Source organism: Dipteris shenzhenensis, chromosome 27, assembly GCF_047967505.1.
Source record: "Dipteris shenzhenensis isolate YYH24624 ecotype China chromosome 27, Dip_SZ_1.0, whole genome shotgun sequence".
Lineage (NCBI taxonomy): Eukaryota > Viridiplantae > Streptophyta > Polypodiopsida > Gleicheniales > Dipteridaceae > Dipteris > Dipteris shenzhenensis.
Genome location: NC_141622.1, coordinates 974246 through 999981, shown reverse-complemented (window position 1 = coordinate 999981; position 25736 = coordinate 974246). Strand labels below are relative to the sequence as shown.

The 25736-nt window shown below is 40.7% G+C and overlaps 1 protein-coding gene across 1 annotated transcript in view; it reads left to right on the top strand.

Annotated features, from left to right (window-relative positions):
* The first annotated feature begins 21226 nt into the window (after nt 1-21226).
* The window catches only part of LOC147883708 (phosphoglycerate mutase-like protein 4), a 54142-nt gene continuing 49632 nt past the window's right edge, over nt 21227-25736 (top strand). Inside the window, exons 1-3 of the mRNA XM_087398452.1 lie at nt 21227-21370; nt 21446-21496; nt 21584-21697. Coding sequence (XP_087254578.1) covers nt 21239-21370; nt 21446-21496; nt 21584-21697 — 297 coding nt within the window. The 5' untranslated portion in view covers nt 21227-21238. The remainder of the gene's footprint in view (nt 21371-21445; nt 21497-21583; nt 21698-25736) is intronic.

The following is a 25736-nucleotide window of genomic DNA, read 5'->3' as shown; positions in this document are numbered from 1 at the left end:
ATAATTTCTAAACTTTTACATGCAACATTCTTAGGGCACGAGTGGGATGAGTGAGGACATAAGCAAGGGATCAAGGTTTAGAGCTGTAGATGAGAGTTTTAGTGAGGGAGGATGTGATGGCAGAGATCCAAAGGATGAGGATGAGGATGATGAGGATGAGTGGTAGATTTATTAGCTTAGATATATCCTATGATCTTGTACCTAGCCATCCTTCGGTTTTTTTTCCATCTTGTACATAGCCATATCTTAGCCATCTTATATTCATTTTTATACTACCCTCTTTTGAAGGAAACGTTTGTGATACATGATGTGAGATTTATTTAGTATTTTTGCATGATAGAGAGGCGCCCATCCTCACTAGCCAAGGGTAAATGTTGTCCAGACACCATCTATGTAGAGGATGATAGAGACAGCGACCGAATACTTAGATTTTGAAAATATTTAGGTGGTTGAGGATGACAACATGCAATCCACACTGGATTGGAAATCCACAATATGAGAGTCCTCCCCCCACATGCCAATAAATATTTAGAAATTGCCCGGAGGTAAAGGGACCACAATAATTGGGTGTGGATCTTCTTCAAGGCCACCATAGACAGCAAGCATAGACGAGGTTGGGTCATCTAGGAGGACTCCTTTTCCAATTGTTGATGAAAACCCTCCAATGCAAGGAGGTAGCAAGCTAAGGGTGTCCACTTTTTGTTCACTCCCCAATCCTTGGAGGTGGAAAAACAAGCTTTTTGGCACAAAAAAATGCAAATCTCACATACTTCCCTATGGATCTAGTCTTTGAAGTCTTCAGACACAACATCACACATGCTATTGTGCATACAATGGTATGGTCTAATCAAAAATTTGATGTACGCACAAAAAATTTCTTTGTGTCACATGGCATGGTTCCAGGGCAGTCACACCTTTGTCACAAATAGAGTGTCATATTAAATTCTAAATTTCTCACTCATTTTAGATTAAATGTTATTGAAACTTTGTAGGTGGTCTCTTTACATTATGTAGAGCTTAACTTGATTTATTGGTAATTATTTGAATGATTTAAATCTAATTATAAATAATTATTTACAATAAATAAAGTCATAAAATACATGCATTTTAGTAGCACACCACATTTTTTTAGTATTTTGAATAATTAAGCAAATCCAATTTGATGGAAGGTTAGTCGGCACATAAGGGTGTGTGGTTCAATCATCAAATCCCAAATCCAATGATTAGATTTAGGGAGATTGAAGTTTAATTTTTACTTTTACTCCTTAGAGGATCAACAAAGAATATTAAAAATAAATCTAGTAATTCTTACACATGACCAAACATTTTAAAAATGTCAATATTTTTAATCCTCCATGTGATGTATAAGAGGAAAAAATTTTGGTTAAATTTCAGTAAGGGAAGGGTACATTATGGCCTCCACAAGCCCTTTTGTGGGGGAAAAAGGGCCACCCAAGCCTAATTGGTGAGGTAGGTTAAGAGCATCACCGACCCTAGTGGCAAGCCTTTGGAGTGTGCATGCTACCCATGTGGAAGGCTGAGTCATCTATTTTTGCCTTACCAGCATGCCACATTGTTAGACCACATGGTGCCATGTCATCAAGGAGATGTGACATCACTCGTTGCCATGTCACCTTAGATTTCCACACGTGCTACCACACCATCCACATATGCCACCTCATCATTCCACATCATAAGAACTCTTGGAGCTATGTCATCACACCTTGCCACCTTGGCATACCTCGTCAACATTACCACATCACCAATCCCTCCACCTCAGTTTTCCATGTCAATCTACCACCTCATGAATGCCAACTCATCATGCCACATCACATTTCCATGTCATAGAAGAGCCTCATATATTCCACACCATATTGCCACATCATCACCATGCATGGTGCCACATCAGCCACATGTATACATATCATGATGATGGCGAGCCACATCATCAACATGCATGGTAAGTTATACATGCATGTGATTTGAGTGCGTGAAGCTTTTTGAATTTTAAGCATAGCCACGATCGAGGTTTATGACCACACGATCGAGGTATTTGGAGGTATTTGGAAGTGGCAAAATAATCAAATTGTCATGGTTTATGACCATGATCGAGGTATTTGGAGGTATTTGGAAGTGGCAAAATAATCATATTGTCATGGTTTATGACCACGATCGAGGTATTTGGAAGTGGAAAAATAATCAAATTATCATGGTTTATCACATAGGTTATTCTCAAATTGCATTAACGAAAATATTCATCAAGATAGGCACATATGTTATGTGAATATTAAACGGAAATAAAATCAAACGATGAAAATATCCAAAATTAACATTGGATTCCATGTATATATAATATGATTAAAATCAACTTATTTGAGTAGACCACAAAAATTAGTTTCAAAACAAAGTCAAACGGAATTTTAGTAGCCAATTATTTTCTCTCCACTAATAATAATCAAGAGCAATCTAGTGGATGAGTTCAAGCTTTCTATAAGACACCATGTTTTGGTTCATTTTACCCCCATTCTTAGCCATTCTTGCCTCCCCATCACTTTGTCACACCTTCCATCCTACTTTCATTGAGAATGGGTTCTCAAAGCCGTAGAGCTAGTAGACGTGAAAGATGTAGGAACCCCCCCTCCAAATCTCGTGAGACGAGGAGCGCAAGCGAAAGGCTCGTGAGCGCAAGAGAGTCTCTAGAGCCAAAGCTCGCGCTACCACCACCGATCCACCTCCACCTCTACATCCCACCTCCACCTCCACCCCCACCCCCACCTACATTGTCCGCCCCTCCACATCCTCATCTGCTCCCCTACCTCCAGCCTCCGCCCTTCCCCTAGCCACCGACATTTTGCCATCCACCTCTACCTCTTCCCCCTCCATCCTCCCCCCTCCCCCTCCCCCCCTTCCCCTTGGCGCCTCCCTTCCCCCCTCCACCCTACCATCTCCCATTGATCCCCTTGCCCCACCTTGCAACAGCAGTGTTGCTTCACGATGCGACTTGCCGAAGTCCACTATCCGTCGTCGTACTAGCAAGATTATGCAGTCTTTTTTTAGTGACCTTATGCCAGCTTTGTAGTTTGCTCTTCTCATGCCCCTGATTGATCACCCTAACTTGGTAGAGTGTAGGAGGCTTGTTAGTCTTGGTGCACGTAGAGATAGGGTTGTATGTAGCGAGGTTCTTAGTAGTGTTCAACGTTCTTATGCTTCTATTAAGCATAGGAACTCCAGTGATGCCTTAGCGGCACGTCGTGTTATTGTGGCTGCCATTAGTAGACCTAAGATGACAAGCCATGTGCATACCACTTCACGTCTTCTTCAGATTGCACTACACACATTGCGTGAGTAGGCATAATTAGGAGGTAGAGTCTAGAGGATAGTGAGACTGATGCTCTTTGGGCTTCAAGTGGTCGTGCACCTCGCAGTGATCGATTGTTGCATGATTCCACTAGGTCCTTCATACAGTAGTTCTGGGAGGAGCATTGCAGAGCATCCTCGGTGTTCAAGAATGCATTGCAGAAGAGGGTGTCACACGGTGTGTACATTGAGCATGGTGCATGTTTTTTGGAGTGTACCCAGACTGAGTTGTACACTCAGTTTGTAGAGGTACACCCAGAGTTTAGGATTGGGAAAAGGTCATTTGAGCGAAGCAGGCCATGGTTTGTGTGATGCTCTCAGGAGCGTGACACATGCTGTTGTGGCTACCATGTGGATTTTGGATTGATGTATGATTTATTCCGTTCCCTTGATGGTCATAGTAGAGTGGTTCCTACTAGCCCTTGTGACTTCATTCATTCCATATTGTGTACACAAGATGGTGATGCTTAATTCCACTCCCTTGATTGTGTGGAAGGCAGGTGTACTTTGTGTGGTGACTTTGCTAGAGTGCCACAAGTTGCACTAGATACTTATGACATGCAGATGGTTCGTTGGCAACAGTATGAGTACAGTACCCTGACTGGTGGTGCACAGTCGAGGAGGTTGCAGCTTGTGGGGAAGGAGACTCCACATGTTGTATTCATTGACAGTTTTTGAGGGAAGCTATACCGCTACATACACCACTCGCACACTGCGAAGTGGGAGGATCGTTAGTTCCATGCATGTTTGAGCACATTTCCTATAGGGGTGGTTGTCTTAGTGGTGAACTTTGCAGAGAATTATACCTTTGCACCACAACATGAGATCCAATCAGAGTATTATTTCTACAAATAGGTGATGTGTGATTGAGTTATTGGTTTTTTTATGGCCTCGTTATATTTAATTATTTCAATAGTCTTTTTTTTTTCAATGCCATATTGCAAGTTGCTATATTTGTGCACATTAGCTATTGTCATGCACAGGCTCATGTGGATGGTGATAGCACCATGGACTCACGCATCATTGTGCAAGAGTATCACTTCTACGTCAGCAATGATCAATCGCATGATGCCCATTTTGTGCAGCACGGCTTCACTTTGCATGATAGTCTCTTGAGGGATTGTGGTGGCACTGGATCTGGTCAAATGGTTGTGGTGGTCACTTCAAATTTGCCATACAGTTTTATTGGTTCTACAGATGGCACCATGAGATAGGCATTTCGATCGCATGGAGCTACTTTGAGACAGGGCACAGTAAGCGAGAGCACGATGGTACAGGTGCTTGCGTGAAGCGTGCTTTGCCTCGATACCAGTTGCGTCACAGTGCCGATAACTTCAAGGATGCACATGATGTGCGGGATTCAATTCCTCTAGAGATTACAACCAGCTTATAGATATGTTGCGTATTGGTGATATCTTCGCAATCATTGCTTCGAAGGGCAATGAGGAGGGTGTGGATTATTACTTGTTGCGATGCTCTATGGCGAAGAGTGTGCTGAATGAGGATACAGTGGATGGGCATGGGATGCACTTTGATGCTCATAGCATGATCATAGCTAGCTACTATTTTCAGCATATACAGAGGTGTGGTCATTATATTGAGTTCTAGGAGTACATGGCAGATCAGGAGGCATACATGTATTCTCATCTTATTGTTGCGATCAAGATTACTTTGAGTCGTATTCACACTCGCAAGGCAATGTCCACTCCACGATGGCACCTTGCAGTGGAGGATCACGAGAGCATACTTGTGACTATTGGCATGAGAGCGGATCCTGAGGAGTAGCACATTACATATCATAGTTTTGGGGATCATCAGTTGATCAAATAGATTTTTATTGGGTATCACTAGTTGATTACATATTTTGTATTCAATATGTATAGGCTCACTGTGTGAGCGTACCATTGTAATTTTCATGGACTCATATTTTGTATTTCACTATGATGGTTTTATACATGTTCATACACATCATTGTATTAGATTATATTTTATACATGATGTCCGTTGTCTTCTCAATGGGATTTGTTGTTTCTATAAAACAAAAAATTGTTTATTAGTAGTTATGTTGTAATTGTGTTTTGTGCTTTAGGACATTTTTAAAATGTGACTAAGAAAATTTACGCATATACTAACCAAATACGCATGTGGACTTATCTGTTGGGGATGAAACTTTGCACGGCCCTTAGGCTACCCTAGATATATATCCATGCAAGATTTCATTGCCAAATGATTTTGTATGTGCCGTGTGGAAGGTGCAATGCATACATTTTTGCAAGCACTCACTACTAGTGACTACATATTAAAAATGGTACACGTACTAACCAAATATGCATGTGGACTTATCTGTTGGGGATGAAACTTTGCACAAATCTTAGGTTACCTTAGACCTACATCCATGCAAGATTTGGTTTCCAATTGATTTGGTATGTGCCACGTGGAAGGTATAATGCGTACATTTTTTCAAGCACTCCCTACTAGTGACTACATATGAAAAATGGAGCACATACTGAACAAATAGGCAAGTGGACTTATCTGTTGGGGATGAAACTTTGCATGGCCCTTAGGCTACCCTAGATCTAGATCCCTACAAGAATTGGTCTCCAATTGATTTGGTATGTGCCATGTGGAAGGTATAATGTGTACATTTTTGTAATTCCTAGGAGTGACTATATATGAAAAATGGTGCACATACTAACCAAATAGGAATGTGGACTTATCTATTGGGGATGAAACTTTGCACCGCCCTTAAGCTACCTTAGACCTACATCCCTACAAGATTTGGTCTCCAATTGATTTGGTATATGCCGTGTGGAAGATATAATGTGTACATTTTTGCAATCCCTACTAGTGATTACATATGAAAAATGGAGCACGTACTAACCAAATAGGCATGTGGACTTATCTGTTGGGGATGAAACTTTGCACGGCCCTTAGGCTCCCTAGAACTACATCCCTATAAGATTTGGTCTCCAAATGATTTGGTATGTGCCATGTGGAAGGTATAATGCGTACATTTTTTAAATCCCTACTAGTGACTACGTATGAAAAATGGCGCACATACTAACCAAATAAGCATGTGGACTTATCTGTTGGGGATGAAACTTTGCACGGCCCTTAGGCTACCCTAGATATACATCCCTACAAGAGTTGGTCTCCAACTAATTTGGTATGTCCCACGTGGAAGGTCTAATGCATACATTTTTGCAATCCCTACTAGTGACTACGTATGAAAAATGGTACATGTACTAACCAAATATGCATGTGGACTTATTTGTTAGGGATGAAACTTTGCATGGCCCTTAGGCTACCTTAGATATACATCCCTGCAAGATTTGGTCTCCAACTCGTTTGGTATGTGCCACGTGGAAGGTATAATGCGTACATTTTTGCAATCCCTACTAGTGACTATGTATGAAAAATGGCGAACGTACTAACCAAATACGCATGTGGACTTATCTGTTGGGGATGAAACTTTGCACGACTCTTAGGCTACCCTAGACCTACATCCATGCAATATTTGGTTGCCAATTGATTTGGTATGTGCCGCGTGGAAGGTATAATGCATACATTTTTGCATGCACTCCCTACTAGTGACTACGTATGAAAAATGGTGCACGTACTAACCACCGACGCATGTGGACTTATCTGTTGGGCATGAAACTTTGCACAGCTCTTAGGCTATCCTAGACCTATATCCATGCAAGATTTGGTTGCCAATCGATTTGGTATGTGCCGCATGGAAGGTATAATGCGTACATTTTTTCATGCACTCCCTACTAGTGACTACGTATGAAAAATGGCGCACGTACTAACCAAATATGCATGTGGACTTATTTGTTGGGGATGAAACTTTGCATGGCTCTTAGGCTCCCTAGACATACATATCTGCAAGATTTGGTCTCCAACTGATTTGATATGTGCCACGTGGAAGGTATAATGCGTACATTTTTGTATGCACTCCCTACTAGTGACTACGTATGAAAAATGGCACACGTACTAACCAAATAAGCATGTGGACTAATCTGTTGGGGATGAAACTTTGCACGGCTCTGCAAGATTTGGTCTCCAACTGATTTGGTATGTGCCACATGGAACGTGTAATGTGTACATTTTTGCATGCACTCCCTACTAGTTACTACGTATGAAAAATAGTGCACGTACTAACCAAATACGCATGTGGACTTATCTGTTGGGGATGAAACTTTGCACGGCTCTTAGGCTACCTTAGACATACATATCTACAAGATTTGGTCTCCAACTGATTTGGTATGTGCCACGTGGAAGGTATAATGCGTACATTTTTTCATGCACTCCCTACTAATGACTACGTATGAAAAATGACGCACGTACTAACCAAATATGCATGTGGACTTATCTATTGGGGATGAAACTTTGCACGGCTCTTGGGCTAACATAGACATACATATCTACAAGATTTGGTCTCCAACTGATTTGGTATGTGCCACATGGAAGGTATAATGCGTACATTTTTACATGCACTCCCTACTAGTGACTACATATGAAAAATGGCACACGTACTAATCAAATATGCATGTGGACTTATCTATTGGGGATGAAACTTTGCACAGCTCTTAGGCTACCTTAGACATATATATCTACAAGATTTGGTCTCCAACTAATTTGGTATGTGCCATGTGGAAGGTATAATGCATACATTTTTGCATGCACTCCCTACTAGTGACTACGTATGAAAAATGGCACACGTATTAACCAAATACACATGTGGACTTATCTGTTGGGGATGAACTTTGCACGGCTCTTAGGCTACCCTAAACATACATATCTGTAAGATTTGGTCTCCAACTGATTTGGTATGTGCCACGTGGAAGGTATAATGCATACATTTTTGCATGCACTCCCTACTAGTTACTACGTATGAAAAATGGCACACGTACTAACCAAATACGCATGTGGACTTATCTGTTGGGGATGAAACTTTGCATGGCTCTTAGGCTACCATAGACATACATATCTACAAGATTTGGTCTCCAACTGATTTGGTATGTGCCACATGGAAGGTATAATGCGTACATTTTTGCATGCACTCCCTACTAGTGACTACGTATGAAAAATGGTGCACGTACTAACCAAATATGCATGTGGACTTATCTGTTGGGCATGAAACTTTGCACAGCTCTTAGTCTACCCTAGACCTACATCCATGCAATATTTGGTTGCCAATCAATTTCGTATGTGCTGCGTGGAAGGTATAATGCGTACATTTTTCCAAGCACTCACTACTAGTGACTACGTATGAAAAATGGCGAACATACTAACCAAATACGCATGTGGACTTATCTATTGGGCATGAAACTTTGTACAACTCTTAGGATACCCTAGACCTACATCCATGCAAGATTCTGTTGCCAATCGATTTGATATGTGCCAGGTAGAAGGTATAATGTGTACATTTTTTCATGCACTTACTATTAGTGACTACCTATGAAAAATTATATACGTATTATATGATTTTGGACCAATTGTACATAATCATGTATTAATGTTTGACACATGTTACTACCATTGAGCACCATTCCATGCTAAACATTGACATTTTTTTCTTAATCTACAATTTATAAAAATTAGTGACAATATCAATGTAATAATTGCAAGCATTGATATATACGAAATTCAATATGATATTCAAAATGATAAAGTTCATAGCACAAGAGAGAGATCGAGAGAGAGAGAGAGAGAGAGAGAGAGAGAGAGAGAGAGAGAGAGAGAGATCTTATACTTGAACACCTTTTCAATGCTTAATGTTTAGAATTACTTCACACGGTATTATTTTTAAAATACCTTATGTATTAGATGTGTGAATTGAGATATCTGAAATTCAAAATGATACTCCTAATTTTAAATGTTTATGTTAGATTTGAACAAACTATAAACTGAGATAAACAAAGTAAGAACAACATCATGAAAGTATCAAAATGCTCATACATCAGAAAAGTAAGAGCAACATTATGAAAGTACCAAAATGAATGTGTATATCATCATCATCATCATCGTGCAGAAGTGCATCCCTAAACAAGATATGTGTGAAGCATGAACAATCATCCTGAATCAAAATCTGATAACTCCACATATGGTCCTCTAGTCGTCCTCTAACATGGCTCCTATATGACCAGCTGCCCAACCATCCGTTGTGTACCCTCGGGCAAAGCCTCATCTCCTGGATTAGATGGGCCAGCCTCATCCTGATGACGAGGAGGGCATGCTGCACGAGCCACCGCTGCCATCTCTACCTCCATCGCCTCCTCTATGTATGCACTCCTCAGCTCCCAAAGTCATGAATCTGCAAATACCCATGCCTCAAATTCAGCTCAAGTAATCGTCTCTACATGTAGAAGACGTTGGTCTCGGCCCTGCCCAAGCTACTGCTCCATCCATTCGTGCAATGATATTAGAAGCTCTGCCTCTCACTCAATACGACGTGCCTCCTCTACTCATGCCTCGTTACCTGGCATGAAATCACCATACGAGAAGCATCGCAGAACACATGCTGCAACCACTGAAGTATCAGCACCCTCCTGCTGCAACAAAGCTCTTTGTGCCTCCTCCCTGTAGTGCTCTATCAAGACCACGTGGGCAAATGGATCAATGGCCTGACGATGACCAGGATACAGATCGTCCATGCCTAGCCCTCTGTATGTGGCCACATACCACCCTACGGTGTCAAAATCCTCATGGCAAAGGATGCAAGTGGCCATAGGAAGCCTGGCTATGATTGGTGTGTCTATTGGTGTCCTAGTTGGCACATCTACAGGAGGGGCGGGGTACAGGGCCACACTGGGGTGGATCCTATGGTGAGATGGATCACGGCTAATATGTCTCAACTGCAAAATATAGTGCTCTGCTCGATGGTAGGCTATGTGTGTCCGAATCCTCTGCTCCTCCAAATCTGCCTCCAACTATCATACACAAGACTCCATATCTGCCTCCAACTATCATACACGAGACTCCATATCCTATCGCAATAGATGTGCCTGCCAAGCAAACATGTCACGTACATGGTGAGAATGGACCAAAAAACTTCAGTTCAAAACACGCAACAAAAAAATAAACTAAAATAATCAGAATAACTAACCTCGAGACTTAGCCAACAATGCCTCCAACTCTGCAATCCGTGTATCTCGAGTATCCAACTCATGCTGAGGCGGTGTAGATTTGGGAGGTGGTGCACATGTGGGAGGTGGTGTAGATGTGGGAGGCTCCGTAGACATGGGAGGTGGAGCAGGTGGAATCGAAAGTGATCTCGATAGGGCAGAGACCATGTCATGCAAGGATGAGGCCACTGAATGAACATCCCCCCTAATATGTCCTCCAACAGTTCACAATGTCGGTGCAGGGATAGTGTGCAGCTGTGATACCTCGCGTCGACGCCAAACACCTGTAGTCTAACGCTCCAGACGCCCCATCCTATCATGTCCAGCTTCTGATCCTAGATGGGTACTAAGGTAGTCTACCCCATGACCAAGCATAAACTCGACGTATAGCTGCATGGTAAATGACCTAGCTATCTAACAGTTGTGAGGCAATCGACCACCATTCGCAACAAGATATCTCGGATAAATGTGCACTGCCATGACGGGGTGCCTACAACGTAAAATATAAAAGGGTTGCCCTGATCGTGGTCGCATTGCCTCAGTGTGACTATCCCAAAACATATCCTCTTAGGCCTGCCTGTGAGGTGACTCATGCTCAAACAACTCTCGAATGGCTCTCTAACCCAAGCCATGACCATCGATCTCTGCCTCAACTTGTGCCTGAAAGGTATCCAAAACATCCTCAAATGTGTCTAATTGACCCAGAGCATTGATGACTGAATGAGACTCATGACCAAGTGAGGGGGTGCCCCAACATCCTACAATGCCCTCATCTCAGCTCTCAAATTGCTATCTGCTTATGAACAGTGGTGCCAGAACCTACACGCTGGCTGGCGCATGCACAAAAAAACACATGGAAATTAATATTCTATTTGGGTAATGAAATTTGGGTAATGAAATTTAATATTCTATTCAATGGGACTTAATATTCTATTTGGGTAATGAAAACTTTTAGCTAGCCAATTTTGATTGAATTTTTACAAAAGCTCATGACAAGGTTTCATGGAATCACATAAGTCTTTGTATTTGTCTATGTAACTATATCCATACATAGATCTACAACCTTCCCTAGTTTCGTATTTCTGGAGTTTCACGTGCCACTTAAAGGGATTGCTAGCCACATGCTCTACCCTCTCCTTGCATCAACCTCTCGCACCATATGATTGGAAAATGATGTGTAGGCGAATGTGTTGTTCAAATCATCCTATTTGTTTGATTTATTACACTTAGTCAAGTACTCCTTGATGAGGTAGGATGTCGTTGGGATCATCCTATGCACCTAACAGTAGATGGGCCAAATGTGTGCCTATGTACACAGTGCTATGTTGCAAATGCAACAGATGCACTCTTGCATGCTCCAAGTTGCTCCACTCTTCAATGGAAGATGCACATATGATAGTTATTGAATGGTGTTATTGACAAAGGGATTTAGATGTACATCCTTGATCCTATTTCATTTTCAAAAAAATTTCAAACTTTGTGTTAAAGATGCTACACTTTCTATTGTATAGTTAGTGGTCATGTACATGGTGATAATATATGCTAAGAGAACAACCATTTTGGCAAATACACTAGAAGGACAAGTTTAGTAGAGCTATGTTCTCTGAAGTTGAACACTTCATCTACAATTTTGATTTTGTTGACACAAAAAGAACACAAGTGATGCATTTGTTGGCAACTCAATAATTATTCACGTTGAGTTTCCCATCAATACATTTAAAGTTCCATGGCTTAGTAATAGCCCTTTAAGGTACTAGCTTCTATATGAATTTCAATCACCTATTGCTTGGTTCTCTTACAACCCTACACATCGATCGATCTCGTTCGCATGATGGTTGTAGACTACATGCGATGAATTTCTATATGATCGATCGCATGATGGTTGTAGACTACATCTTTTAAGTATAGAGTCTAAAACCTCACCCTTTGAAAAATAATATAAAAACTACATTCAACTCTTGTTTTCTCTTTTTTTTTTTTTAATGATTTTTAAAAACAAACTATATATGTTTTTACAATTAAATGAAAACTTCCCTAATTTGGAAAATAATAAAAAAACTACTTTAATCTCTTTTTTAAAATTAAAAAATAGATGGTTTTAAAATACAAAATATATACGTTTTGACATTTAATTTAAAACTTCACTAACTTGAAAAATAATATAAAAACTACTTTAAACTCTTGTTTTCTTTTTTTTCTTAAGATGATTTTTAAAAACAAAATTTAAACGTTTTTATATTTAAATAAAAACTTCACTAATTCAAGATAAAAACTACTTTAATCTCTCTTATTTTTAATAGATGATTTTTAAAAACAAAATATATACGTTTTGACATTTAAATAAAAACTTTACTAATTTGAAAAATAATATAAAAGCTACTTTAAACTCTAGTTTTCTTTTTTTTTTAAAGACGATTTTTAAAAATAAAATTTAAACATTTTTATATTTAAATAAAAACTTCACTAATTTGAAAAATAACATAAAAACTACTTTAATCTCTTTTTTTTTAAAGATGATTTTTAAATACAAAATATATACATTTTGGCATTTAATTTAAAACTTCACTAACTTGAAAAATAAGATAAAAACTACTTTAAACTCTTGTTTTCTTTTTTTTTATAGATGATTTTTAAAAATAAAATTTAAAAGTTTTTATATTTAATTAAAAACTTTACTAATTTAAAAAATAACATAAAAACTACTTTAATATCTTTTTTTTTAATAGATGATTTTTAAAATATATATATATACGTTTTGACATTTAAATAAAAACTTCACTAACTTGAAAAATAATATAAAAACTACTTTAAACTCTTGTTTTCTTTTTTTTTATAGATGATTTTTAAAAACAAAATTTGAACATTTATATATTTAAATAAAAAATTTACTAATTCAAAAAATAATAAAAACTACTTTAATCTCTTTTTTTTTTATAGATGATTTTTAAAAACAAAATATATACGTTTTGAGATTTTAAATAAAAACTTCACTAATTTGAAAAATAATATAAAAACTACTTTAAACTCTTGTTTTCTTTTTTTTAAAAGATGATTTTTAAAAACAAAATTTAAACATTTTTATATTTAAATAAAAACTTTGCTAATTTGAAAAATAACATAAAAACTACTTTAATCTTTTTTTTTTAATAGATGATTTTTAAAAACAAAATATATACATTTTGACATTTAAATAAAAACTTTAGTAATTAAAAAAATAATTTAAAAAAACTTTAAAATGCATTTTAAATTTTTAAATATTTTATAATTAAATTACATTTTTCTATAAACCTTACCTGGAATCTCCTGCTCCGTCCATCTCTGTTCGTCGATCTCCGTCGCTCCAGCAATTCCGTCGATCTCTGTCTGTTGTTCTCCATCACTCCAGCAATTCCGTCGATTTTGATGAGGAGCAGCTCAATCAAGGTTTAAACTATGAGGGCTCAATTGAGGTCCCTCTCTTTATATAGGAAATTTTAGGGTTTCAAAATACCACGATTGTGGTATTTCACATGAACATATCATGCCATGCAACTAAGTCTATATATGCATATATGGCTATCCACGTGCATTACCACAATTGTGGTATTTGTGCCACGTATAATCCTAGATGTTTCTCCACGTAAGGAAATCGTTCCACGTCAAGTCTAGCCACTGGCCACGTAGGATGCCACATACCTCGATCATGGTATTTGACATGCCTCCATGTCATCGGTCCAGCATACCATGATTGAGGTATGTGGACTTGCCACGATACCTCGATCGTGGTATGTCAACTGCTAGCACACTACATTGAATACCATGTCAAATGCCACATAACTCAATTGTGGTATGTGACACGCCTCCATGTCATCGGTCCAGCATACCATGATCGAGGTATGTGGACTTGCCACGATACCTCGATCGAGCTATAATTGTGGTGCCACGACACCACGATTGAGGTATAGGCTCGATTCGGTTGATTAGAATGCAAGACCTCGATCGAGGTATTAGCTCGGTTTGGATGTCCACATGTGCCAATTTCATTGGACACAATACCTCGATCAAGGTATTGCACACTGAAGCAAAACCTTTGTATTTTCACTCGAGGGGGTGTCACACTTCCCTGCGGGTGGTCCGGAAGACCCTTAGCTTGCTACCTCCTTGCAATCTAGAGTAGAGATAGTGAAAATAGACGAGGGTGAACCCTCCTTAGAAATTTCCAAAGTAAGTAGGAATATAATATCTCTTACACGCATTGTTGTAGCCTACATATATTCTCGATGTGCCATTGACAAGTTTAGGAGCCTTAGTGAGAAGGATTGGGTGTATTGTGATGTTGGAGGAGCTTGTGGGGGTTCAAGGCCACTGTGCCTTAACCACGGTTATGTACAATACTCAAACACACACACACACACATACACACACACACATATATATATGGATGACATAGAAGATTATGGTGCTCTACACCCACCAAAACTTGTGAGGCTTTCCCTCTCTCTCACCCTCTTCTGTTCCGCTTTTGTTGATAGCACTCTCAGCTGGTATCATAGCCCATGTGGTCTATCTAATGCTTGTGGGTGGTCTAGCTGGGCTCATGCATGTGCCTAAACCTGGAGTCTGCTGCTTTAGGTCTATGGGAGGATAGAGCAAGCCTGTGGGTGCTTGTTTGAGCTGCCCACGTGGTATTAGAACCTTGTAGAAGCCTATAAGTGGTTTTTGGAAGTCTTGGAGTGGTTTTTTACAAGCCTGCAATGGTTTTGGAGCAAAAAGACATTTTTTAATGATTCCCCTGTTCCTTTCAATGTGATTGAGAGTCTAGAATGACTTGCAGAGGCAACCATTGCTTGCTTTTGGTATCCATTTCACTTTGGGAGTTTGAAAATCCCTTCATTCTTGAATTTGGGATCATTTTTTTGGATTTTTGACTCATTGTCTCTGCTTCAACGTTTTTCTGCCAATGTGTTGGAACTCAAGTTTGAAGCAACCATTCACAGATCTGTCAGTTTTAGTGGACTCAGGAGGTCCTAAAACTTCTATGTTGCTCACCATTCACACTCTGGTAGTGTTTACAAATAGATAGACTTGCTAAAACATTTTTTAATCTGTGTGTTGGACCCAGTGACAGTTTCTAAAACCGTCTATTCCATTACATTTTAGAGGCTTGAAAACCCCTATCTATTAGCTCCTGCATGATTCTATGGAGATTTGGAGAAGTTTCACCTCTCTGAGACATTAAATCCTTTGTTTCTCTATCAAAAATCCATTCAAAGCTTTAAACCTTGATTTTTTGACACGTGGCATTTTTAAATTGAACCTTAGGCTTCTAAGGTTTCATTTACACGTCGATTGCAAGCTTTGACTTAGGTTTACTTACATCCAGAGTGAATTTTTTGAAGTATTCTTTGAGTCGCATAAAGCACATGTTATGTCATTGATGCCGTGTATGCAAAGATTATAGTGGTTTTGAGGCATCTCAAGTTTTATTTTTAGTAGCAACCATTACCATGGGGCTGTGGTTTTTGGGACATACCTTATGCAAATTACTCTGGTTGTAGTCTGAGCCATTTATGGTTTGCATTGGGTTGTAGTGGATGATTTACAGGCCATTTGGATGCATTACGATTCTTGTTGGTTGCGCTAATAGCACCAGATTGCCTTGTGGGATGATTTACTGATATACATTTAGCACACAGATGCTATTTTATGCTGAGGGACAGCTTTGACACATTGCAATTGATGCATTGATAGTGCTATGCTCTCTTAGATGAGGCATTATTGATGCTTATGCCAATGGACAGTGTTTATGCTTAAGGCATTTGGCTCTTATTGACATTGGGTTTGCCATTGTTTTGTCATTGCAGGTTGATATATCCTTTTGGGCCAATATTTCTTATATGGATGCATATATATGCACATGAGTCAGTTGAATTTCTTAATGCTTTGAGCCTTTGAGGTTTGGTGATATTACCTTCCATTGTTGCATAAATATTTGGGTGCACCTGGTATTTGGTGTGATTTCTCTCTTGTAAGCACTAGCATTTGGAATTTTGCTTTATTTGCATCGTGGCATCCTCTTCCATGTCTAAAAAGGATTTTTTCAGCATTAAAAAGTTTGATGGGACAAACGTTTCTCTATGAAAATAATAGATAAGGGATGTGCTTAAACAAAAGTAGCAGATTAAACGCTTGGAAGGGATTGTCGCTAAGCTACAACTATGTCTGAGGATGATTGGAATGAGTTGGATGCATTAACAAAGTCTACTGTTAGACTTCATCTTGCAAAGTCAGTTTATTTCATAGCAGACTACGAAAGATTTGTGGAAGAAATTATGTGCCACTCATGAGAAGGAAACTGCCTCTAATAAAGTTTACCTCATGAAGAGGTTATTTGAGCTACAAATGCAGGAAGGGATGAGATCAAATAGAGGAGGTGAATACATGTCTTCAGCATTCATGAACTTTTGCAAAAGTCATGGCATTCGAAGACAATTCACATGTGCAGATACTCCTCAACAGAATGCAAGAGCTAAAAGGAAGAATGGTACTTTAGCAGACAATGCTAGAGCAATGCTTAGTGAGAAGCATCTTCCGAATCAGTATTGGGCAGAAGCAATAGCCGCTGTAAACTATTTGCTTAACTGTCTTCCTACCGAACCGATTCAGGGTATGACACCTTATGAAGCATTCACTGGACACAAGCCACACATTGGGCATCTCCACATATTTGGTTGCATAGCATATGCCCACATACATGATGAGCATCGCAAGAAATTGGATGCGAAGTCACGCAAATGCATCAAGGTTGGCTATAGTGAAGAAATCAAAGCATACAAGTTGTATGATCCCATCAACCACAAGGTCATTATCTCTAGAGATGTAATCTTTGATGAGGAATCAGAGTGGAAAACCTTAAACACACAGGAGATAGAAGCATCGACTTCACAGTCATCTGCAGAAAGGGTTGATGAAGAAGAGTAAGAATTGCCAGAAACACCCCAAGCAGTGGCACAGCAGCTCAGACGGTCTAGTAGGGAAAGCAGACTACCAGCCAGATTGGCATATGCTCAAAAAGGCAAAGCAATTCAGGTGGAAACCACCAACTATGCTCTTATGACTACCATCATGGCTACAAAAGAGCTAGTGTACTTCGAAGATGCAGTAGACAAGCCAGAATGGCAAATTGCTATGAATGAAGAAATGGATGCTTTGTATAAGAATAATACTTGGGAATTATGCAACCTTCCACTAGGAAAGAAGGCCATAGCAAACAAATGGGTATACAAAGTGAAGTACAATCCAGATGGAAGTATTCAAAGATACACAACCAAACTAGTTGCAAAAGGATTTGCACAGCAATATGGTCAAGATTATGATGAGACTTATGCTCCAGTAGCAAAGATGGATTCCATACGGTTCTTGATATCACTAGTGACACTCAACAAATGGAATGTGTATCAGCTCGATGTCAAGAATGCATTTCTCAATGGTTATCTAAACGAGGAAGTCTACATGCAACAACTAGCAGGTTATGTTGAACCAGGAAAGGATGATAGGTTTAACACTTGGGCCAAATAACCTTATGTGTCCACTAGCCCCCGGTGCTTATCAAATCTTGAATGGTTATGATTGATCATTTTAGTGCCCTTGACTAGGTGTACAATAAAAATGCATATTTTCCCCTTAAAGTTTTAATTAAAATTTAATAAATAAAAACATATCAATAAGTCAAGTGTCTTTGTATCAAATCGGAATTGATGTTATATGTAAAATGAGAGATATGCAATTCAATATCATAATATCTACTTGTTGAAATCTAGGACAGGTCCCACTATATCCTTATGTGACTTATAAGGTCTCATGCAAAAATGGCCTTAAAGTAGTCTAGGCAACCTTAACACACAACCACCAATTACCATCTACTTCGCTAGGATTTCTACAAATGCAATAGAGAAGCAATCGAGACACTCGAGGAGAAAGCTTTTCCTTAGAGCAAGAGCACAATGGGAATTTTTATTCACAACAACACACTGCGTCCATAGACGCGCTCGATAGACACACAAAATAGCGGGCGTGTCTGTAAGCGCTGATAAACTTAATGAAAATACAAGCGCGTTTATTAGAGCAGTTATTAACATGTCTATCAGTTCGGTTGTACATGCGTTTAATAGCACGTCTACACTGTAAAATATACATGCATTTAAACTCATTTATAAAGCGGCAGAGTTTAAAATTGTACCGTAGGCTGATAAATGTGCATCATTGCTTGCCAAATATTGTCATGATTACCAAAGCACATAATTTAATAAAAATATCAATGCTATGCACATGTCACAACATGGACAAGACGATCCACAAACCCCAGGCTCAAATTCTTAGAAAGTGTTTCACACACGACCTCATCAACCTCCATAAGCCCACTACACATCGAAACTACCTTGGAACTCGCACCAAACTTAATGTCACACCTCCTCCACTTGGAACCTACATTGACGCAACCACTCTAACTCAACTTCTTGCACATGCAACCTCCTTATCACCGAAAAGGCAACCCCTCACAAGATAGACACAATGCGCTCCCGTTTTGATATTGTGAGCACAAGATCTAGAAAGATGATGGTCCGATGCACTTTCTCCTAAACACACTAGTCACAATCTAGATTTTAATCTTCCCCATTAACGGCTCAACTCAACCCACGTGAGTTATGACCCACCTTTATTAAGCTCTTCCAATCACCCTTTCCTCACAGATGTGTCACATCAAATGTCCCATTCCTACACAAGTCGTATTCTAGCTTTGATTCATCTCTTCCTCTAGCTTCCTCTTATAGTGTCCTACAGTTCCCTTCTTACCGTGTCTTGCAATTCCCCCCATTTCTACCTCCATCCTTCGAGCCATGGCATCTACCGATTGTCAATGCACGAAGTGTTTTGACGAGACACCTTGCACACTCAAGGGCTCCCTTTACACTTACATATTACTTCATCTTGACTACTAGTGGACCTCAAATGTGACCATCCCCATGTTAAGAGTCCATTCTTTGTTCCAAGCCAAAGCATGCCACCATTTCTCCATGTTGCCCTAATCCTCCCCACCTCCAAAATGCACAAGCAGTTTGAGTTGATAGATACCTTGCTTTGAACTTTATTTGTACAAAAGGCTCTTCATTAGAGATGTAAGAGAAGACAAGTTTCCCTCCTTACTAAATAAGATGTAAGAGAACACAAGAGGCCTTCCTTGCTAAATAAGTCTTAATCTAATTCCCACTTCTCCCCATCTATTCTCTCAATTTTCTTTTTATTAGTGTTATGTCTACGTGTAAAAATACTTGTCCTCAGGTTCCTCTCCTTTCCATTTGCCATTAGTGTTATGTAAAAATACTTGTCCTCAGCTTCCTCTTCTTTCCATTTGCCATTGATGTCATTTTGTTAGGCCTTATAGTCGAGAGCTATCCAAGGCCCAACAAAGACATTGCTCAACCACCTACAAGAGACTAAGGCACCCTTCACGTCCCACACACTATATGAAACAAACTTTGGCTAAAAGAAAGTGTAACAAGGCTAATGTGGAGGCTACAATACAAGCTTGTTTCAAAACTCAAAGTCTTAACATGAGGCTTGGGAAATAATTTCAAAACTCATGGAGTTAGAGGCTAGAATGCTTATTGAGGCAAGTGGCTACAAGGCACAATTTATCAACTACATCATTGTCTGATTGGTTCATTGGCAAGACATCCTCTAAGAAGTGTGTCTTGGCAGATGTGAAGACAACAAAGGAGGACGAATGATTTATTTAAATTTGTGTAGTGAGTTGGAATTCCCTTGTCACTCTGTGGAATGCTAATGAGGGGACGATAAGTTATGCTAATTATTCATTCATGTGTTGGAGAAACAAGTTTCTCATTTTGTATCCTCCCTGAATTTTAAGCTATTCAAGATCTCATGGTTTCTTTCAAATATTTTTGTTGCTATGTTGTCCATTTTCTTTCAACTAAAGTGTTTTAGCATATGGATTGTTTATCCATATTTGATTGCCAAAGGCAACTTATTTTCTTGCTCAATGCATTTGTGAATATGTCCTTTGATTCTCTTTGTAGATATAGTTGCTTTTAAGTTTATGACCTAACTGGAAAAGCATACATTGATATATATCTCTCTATGTGTTCATTCATTAATCAAAACTCATAATTTTTATGCACTAAGAGTTTATTCATCCTTTTTTATGCCTTTTTATAAATTTATATGATTTTCAACACTTTCCCCCCTTATGATCTTACTATCACTCTCTCACAAGGAGAGTTGTTTAAAGATAAGGGGGACCACAAAATTTATGATGTTTTTTACATTTTGGTGCATTTGTATTTTCTGTCACATTGTCATTCAATAAGTGCTAGTTCCATATAATCACACTCATTATAAGAAAAGGAGGTGATCAATGGAGTTGAAAGCTATGGAAGTGGTTGGATCCCATAGCGATAGGGAGGCAATGAATTTTGGGGCAGATTTAAAATAGGGAGGTATTGAATTTTGGGGCGATTAATTTATTAATCTTTTTTTTTTCACACAACGCTCACCGACCCGTGCTTTTATTTTGAGGCGATTAATTTATTTTATTTTATTTTTTTCACACAACGACCCACGCTCAGCCACCCGTGGCTTTACCGGTGGTCCATAGCTGTGGTCAACTCAAGGAGTACGTTCTTAGGAAGTCAACCAAAGACTTGCTGACTTGGCTCCCCCACGTTGCTGGCATTAACAGAGACACAGCCATTATGAAGAATGCTAATCAGGCCAAGCTCTGCTCTGGAGGCAGGTGCATGGCTGGCGATTTGCCTCTCAACGTATCGGAATTGATTGTCGTTCGCCATGGAGAAACGACTTGGAACGCGGCAGGCGTTCTGCAGGTTCATTCTTGTGAGCTTCGCTTCATGTTGCATTAGCGATGTATCACTAGATAAGGTTTGCCATTTTTTCCGCAGGGACAAGCAATTTCGGATCTAAATGACGTAGGGCGGGATCAGGCGTACGCGGTGAGGTCAAATCTTCAAACGTGGGCCTATCGTCACGCTCTATGGCAAATTGTCGTACATTCTTTTGACGGCTGTTTACATAATCAGGTGGCCAACCGAATCGCGACGGAGCAATTTCAGGTTGCAGCCATTTTGTCGTCAGATCTGAAGCGTGCAGCAGAAACTGCAGAAATTATTGCGAGCAAATGTCAATCTCCTGAGGTGATTTTTGTTTTGGTTTTTTGCTTTCTTTTGGTGTTTAAAGCAAATGTATTGTATTCGCAGGGTATTGGAACGTCAATCCTCACATAACAATTCGAATTTGTAGACATGTTAAAAGCTTATACTCCACCTCGTATCCATTGAACCTGTAAGAACTAGAGCCAGGGGCTCCATGTGGGTTTGCAATGACAATCGAATTGAGAGCGGGTTTAGAATCGTGTCTATAAGTCAGTCCTAATTGTTCGCATGTAATGACTCCATATGAGGGTCCTGGGCTCCATTGGTCTTAGGACCCTGTCTGCATTTCGGACGGAGCCATAGTAGGGGAGCGTGGGCACCATTGTCAGGGCCTTCCTCAAGCTATGGGGGCTCAGTGTGGGGCCAATGCTGGTTGGTGTGGCCAATCAACGGTGGTGCTTTGGTCAGCCAAGCGAGCCTTGGGTTGAAAGGTCGGCAAATCTAGATGGCTAGTTGGTGCCCTTTAGGGCAGCCTAATTGTCTTTGTTGCGGCTACATAGAGTATAGCCCCCGCTTCTCCATAAGTCATTTGTGTCCCCGAGAAAGGGCAGTGTCGAAGCAATCTGCCTCCCTCTTGTACTTATATTGAGCTCAGTTTTGCTCAGCTTTTGTGCAAGTTCTTGTCTATACTTGTGCATGTGTATGTACTATGTATACATTGTGTGACGTGTCGTGGTTTTAGCTTATGCTTTGTTTCGATCTTGTGATGTATCACATGGTATGAAGCCATGTCTGATCTTTGTGAAGGTAAGGTGCTGAAAAAGAGTTGCCCCAAGCACGAGGAAGAAGACACGTTGCAAGCAAACACAAGATTGTCTCTCTACCCCAGTCATGGGGCAACTTCCCTAGCTTTGTATGAGGTATTTTGCATGGTGCTTCAGCCACAAGAAACTGAATTCTGTTCTTCTCTTGCTGTGTTTTTTCAAGATCTACAGTGGAAGGGTAGCATTTTGCAAGCTTAAGAATTGCCACCGACGTTGGGAGTTTCTGTTAGAGTTCATCTCCTATCTCCTTGAGTGAGGGCCTTGGTTGTGGGTCTGCCCGCCCATGTGAGGGAGAGTGAGGGCCTTGTTTGTGGGTTTGCCTGCCCAGGAGAGGTAGAGGGGGATCACTTCGATGGCTGTCCTTGCACATGGACTGTACGGAGCAGGAGCATAGGCTTACGGAGCCCATACCATCTCGCCACCAGTCTATGGCTGCTGCAGGACAGCACGGGGCCACATGGGCTTGCTGCGGGGAGCACATGAGCCCACTTTGGGCCTGTTTCCAGGCTGCCACCAGGCCGCACACATGATGGTGCCTAGGTGGCGCCCCTTTAGGCGGGGACTCAGGCTCTAACCAGGTCATGAGGCCCGACCTACTGGTCGGCGTGACCCGACCCAGGGTCGCCCCCCTGGTCAGCTGTTCCCCCCCCCTCTGGTCGGTTCTTTTGGGCAGGGGGTTGACCCTATAAATAGGGCCCCCTCCCCTCATTGTTTTCTATCTCAGCTCACACTTGGAGCAGCTACCAGTGGAGGGTTTTTCTCCAGCAAGAGAGGAGGTTTTTCCTGAGATCCTGTGCAAGTCTCTCTTGTTCTCCTGCTTTCTCTCGTGAGTGTTTCTGTTTTCTCTCCATTGTTGCTCCGCATCGATGCACTTCTCACATGGTATTAGAGCCTAAGGCTGGATAAAAGGACCTGAGCTGTGGAGAGGAGATTCAGCAAGGTGTTTGTGACGGGAATTGAGAAGGATAGCTACTTTGAAGGGTATTTTCAGATCGAGGGGTTGTTTGTGTGAAGGCCATTCGCTCGGAGGTTGAAAGAAGTATCCTCTTCAAACCTCTTCGCCTCTCTCCCCCTTCCTTCTTTCTTCCTTCATTGCTCTTCCTCTATCCGATCTTCTCCGTCTCTTTCACGTCTATCCCATGGCTTCTCTACAAGAATTGGCAGACAACAAGGTGAAGATTCCTGTTTTACCCAAGTTCCCTGTTGACCGACAATTGGACGGGAACAATTATGGCATGTGGCATGTTATGATGGAGTCAGTGTTGCAGTCTTATGACCTGGCAGACTTCATCCTGGCAGGTGTCACAAGGCCAAATCCCCTTGATGAAAGTTTGGGCGTTTTGGATCGGAGGATGGCCGAGAATCTGGCCCAGATCTGGGATCGTGTCAATGCAAGGGTCCAATCGTTCATTTTCTTGAATTGTACTCCTCAGATCATTATACATGTAAAGCACATGTCAGTGGCAAAGAGTATCTGGGAGCATTGGCTTCCCTCTTTAACCGGACCACTCTGATGAAGAGGGTTCAGATGCTGTTATTAGATTCTGCTGAGTCATCTTCCATGAGGGAACATATCAATAAGCTTCAGGAATTCCAACAAGAGATACTCCAGGCAGGAAAGGAGATCTCATATGAAGATATGGCCATTACTTTGTTGTCTCATCTCCCTCCCTAGTACTTTTTTTTTTATTCTTCCTTGATTACTAGTGGTCGGATGAGTACTCTCACATGGGAAGAATTGGTGCCTATGGTTCTGGATCAAGAGGACCGGTTTCAAAGTTCTCTCCATGGCGGTGGCTCCGATGCTCTAGCAGCCCCGCAGTCAGGTAAGTTTCCAAGTTGTACCCATGATACGAGGACTGAAATTGAGAAGGAAGCCTTGAAGGCGGAGAGGTCGTGTAATCACTGTGGCAAGAAAGGTCATTATTGGCAGAAGTGCCTGTATCAGGGTAACAACAAAGGCCCCAGCTCTTCCAAAGGCCCAAGGTCTTCCTCTACTGCTATTACTCCCGCTTTCGTGCATATTGAAATGATTGATTCTCTTGCATTCTCTGTTGGAGAGGGGGTTTTGTCTCTCCACGTCTGGGCCTGGATCATTGATAGCGGGGCATCCCAGAATATAAGTCCTTCTTCAGCTGTGTTGAAGGATTTTGTGATCTCCGGTGGTGATCTTTGCATTGGTGATAGCTCAACCATCAAAGTTTGTGGTGAAGGCAACCTCAACATCATTCCCGATGGAAAAGGAGGGATGCACTCCTCTCGAATTCTGTTCGTTCCCTCTCTTGGATTCAATTTGTTGTCACTTCTGACTTGAAACCACAGTATTGTTTGATGAAAACTTTGTGGAAGTTTGAGATAAGGTTACCGGTCAGGTGGTACAACTGGTACAGCTAGTCATTGCATTTACACCTTGTCAGCACTTTCCACAATCACATTGTCTTTGCAAGGAGATCTTTGGCATTTTCGGTTTGGTCACTTGCATGTTGATGCTCTCCAGCGTGCTGCTCGAGAACAAATGGTCCTTGGACGACCGGATGTGGGCAATAAGCACAGACTGTGCTGGTCATGTATTCTAGGCAAGCAACACCGAGATGTGTTACCGAAGCAGGCTTCCTTCCCGTTAGAATTAGTCCATGTTGATCTCTGTGTCTGTTGCCAGTCTTGGCTGGGCTCTCTACTTTATGCTACTGGTAGATGACTTCAGCAGGTTTATGTGGATATACTTCTTGGCTCAAAAATCTATGGCGTACTCTCGCTTCCAGGAATGGTGTGCCTTAGTTGAGAACGGATTTGACTTTCATGTCAAAGCTCTTCAGTTTGACAAAGGTGGTGAATTCTGTTCTCATCCATTTGAAGAGTTTTGTGTGATGAAAGGCATTCGACGGGAGTTTGCCAACACTGGCACTGCCTTTGAAGCAGGTGTTGTTGAGCACCAGAATCGTACTGTGGTAAAGATGTCTCGGTCCATGCTCACTCACCAGGATGTTCCTCTGTTCCTTTGGGCCGAAGCCATTGCCACAGCAGTTCATATTCTGAATCGCTCGCCGACGTCTCCTGTCCCCAAGGCCACTCTATTTGAAGCCTATTTCAGCAAGAAGCCTGATGTTTCCTATTTTTGCGTATTTGGATGTGATGCCTTTGTCCACATTCCCAAGAAGCAGAGGGGAAAGCTAGATGTGAAGTCCACTCAGACGATCTTTGTCGGGTACGATTCCCAGTCTACAGGTTATCGACTGTATGACCTTGCCAAGAAGGAG